Source organism: Camelina sativa, chromosome 12, assembly GCF_000633955.1.
Source record: "Camelina sativa cultivar DH55 chromosome 12, Cs, whole genome shotgun sequence".
NCBI lineage: Eukaryota > Viridiplantae > Streptophyta > Magnoliopsida > Brassicales > Brassicaceae > Camelina > Camelina sativa.
In genome coordinates this window covers 21444921-21447283 of record NC_025696.1, presented here as the reverse complement: position 1 = coordinate 21447283, position 2363 = coordinate 21444921, and the positions used below count along the sequence as shown (strand labels likewise).

Sequence of the window (2363 nt, the reverse complement as noted above, 5' to 3'; positions counted from 1 at the left end):
TACAAAATATTAAACTAACAAAACAACAAAAATAAAAACAACTTCATGAAACTTCAGCGCGTAGCGCGGGTCAACTGCTAATATATATATATATATATATATATATAACATCTTAAATTAAATAAACTAATCAAAATAATCGTCATGGAGTCTCGATGAAATTAGGCATGTCAATATAGCCCACGGGCTGGTCTGGCCCGGTTCTGAAAAACATCAGGCTCAAACTTAAATATACAGTATAAATTCTTTTTTGGTTTTTTTTTTCTTGATTAAGTTGGTTTTAGTAAATATAGATGAATTAATTTTTTTTTGATTGATTTTTCTTTTATATTGCACCTTTAAACATTACTTTTTAAGACATGTTACAAATTTATAAGTTTGAATTTTTGATCCGTAAGATAAATCCGAAAAAGTCCGAAAAGCCATGTAGCTGTTAGGGCTGAGACAAACTTTAAAATATAGGTTCGGAAATATTTTGGGCCAGACTAAATCAGACTCAAATATATGCAGGTTTTGTAGGTTTCGAGTTTCGGTTCAGGTCAGTCTGATTGACATCCCTAGGTGAAATGACAGCGAAATTTACATGGAGAGTATAAAGTCCTTGAGATTTACGTATACGAAGACTTGTCAAAAGACATAATTAAAAAGGACAAAGAAACTGATTAAGCTTGCCGAACAAGGTAGATGTCACTTTCCAAAAAAGAGACGTGTTTACAAAGAAGACTCACTGACTTCTTTCACCCACACCATCCTCTTATATATATTATTATTATCTGACATGTAAATTAACAGAAAAAACACTCAACACTTAAAAGAGTTTAAGAATTTCAAACATGTCGTCACTCTGCACACTCTTCTTCACTTGCTTTGGTCGAAAATCTGATTTACGGATCGACACAACCGACACTAACTTGGAGGTCATGTCTTTGAAGAAACCGAAAAGAAAAACCGAGTCCCCGAGAACTCCCACCATCGTTGTCTCGTATTTTCCAGTAGGCTCCAACCTTTCCCGTCTGTAGAAATTTGGAACGATGAAAACACAAATTTTGTAGTGATGAGAAGACAATGACCAAGAAAATATATGAGGCTGATAAAAAAAAAATAATAAAATAAAAAAAAATAAAAAAAATAAAAAAATGAGGCTGATACTTTTCATCCAATCAGATCTTTTTTTTGTTCCTTTTATTCGTTTGATTACGTAATAGACCAGTGAAAGAATATCATTATGGTCGACATTCTTTTTTTATTGATTTTGTTTTGTATAACTGTTATGAAAGTAGAGAAACTAGAAGTTGTATTCTCTTGTGTTATTCATTCAGTCGAATAAGAGTATATATATATAGTAGTACATAAAACCCTAAACATAATGGGAATTCTAAATCGACAATGACTAAGAAGAGGTAGGATGATGGGTCTTGTGGACTTGGACATGTATGAACCGGTTATGGAGATCCATCTTCAATGGTTTACAACACTCTCCCTTGGATGACATAACCGTGTAGATGCTAAGAGATCATCATAATACGTTTGGGGATGCTGCCTCATTAAAACCTTACCAGGAAAACCCAGTGGGACAAAACCATGGTGAAGGAAAAAGAGTACACCACGTATTACTCCTCCTGTTCTAAGCATCACTAAAAGTTCTTGAGTCTACGCATCCCAATCCGATGCGTGAGCTTCCTAAATGTTGATGTCGGTATTGATTTGGTGAAAAGATCGGCTGAATTGTCGCAAGATGGAACTTGCACCACTGAACTTCTCCGGCCTTTTGTAGTTCATGTGTGAAGAAGAACTTCAGCAATATATGCTTCGTCCGATCTCCCTTGATGTAACCTTCCTTGAGCTATGCGATGCAAGCTGTGTTGTCTTCATATATGATAGTCGGTTCCTTGTCATCGACCATGCCACAATCTGATCTAATGTGTTGAGTCATTGATCTCAACCAAACACACTCACGGCTGGCCTCATGCATAGCCAAAATTTCTGCATGATTAGATGATGTGGCCGCAATGTTCTGCTTCATTGAACACCATGAAATTGCTGTACCACCGTGTGTAAACACATAGCCGGTTGGAGACCTAGCATTATGTGGATCCGATAGATAATCTGCATCAGCAAAACCAACTAAACCTTCTTTGTTAAGGTTAGTATAGAATAGACCCAAATCCATCGTACCTTGTAGGTAACACAATATATGTTTGATACCGTTCCAGTGCATTTGGGTCGGACAAGAACTAAATCTTGATAGGAGGTTCACGGCAAAACAAATGTCTGGTCTCGTGTGGCTAGCCAAAAATATTAACGCTCCTATAGCGCTGACGTATGGCACTTCCGGACCGAGAATTTTTTCATCGTCCTTCTTT

General features: G+C 36.4%; 1 protein-coding gene across 1 annotated transcript; it reads left to right on the top strand.

The window, feature by feature from the left end:
• LOC109128122 lies at positions 693 to 1314 on the top strand. Its single transcript, XM_019233919.1, has one exon. It carries the CDS (start codon positions 834 to 836, stop codon positions 1017 to 1019), a length of 186 nt encoding a protein of 61 aa, XP_019089464.1. The 5' UTR covers positions 693 to 833; the 3' UTR covers positions 1020 to 1314.

Coding starts and splice junctions, on each gene's coding strand:
- LOC109128122 (XM_019233919.1), top strand. CDS start 834: ATGTCGTCACTCTGCACACTCTTCTTCACTTGCTTTGGTCGAAAATCT.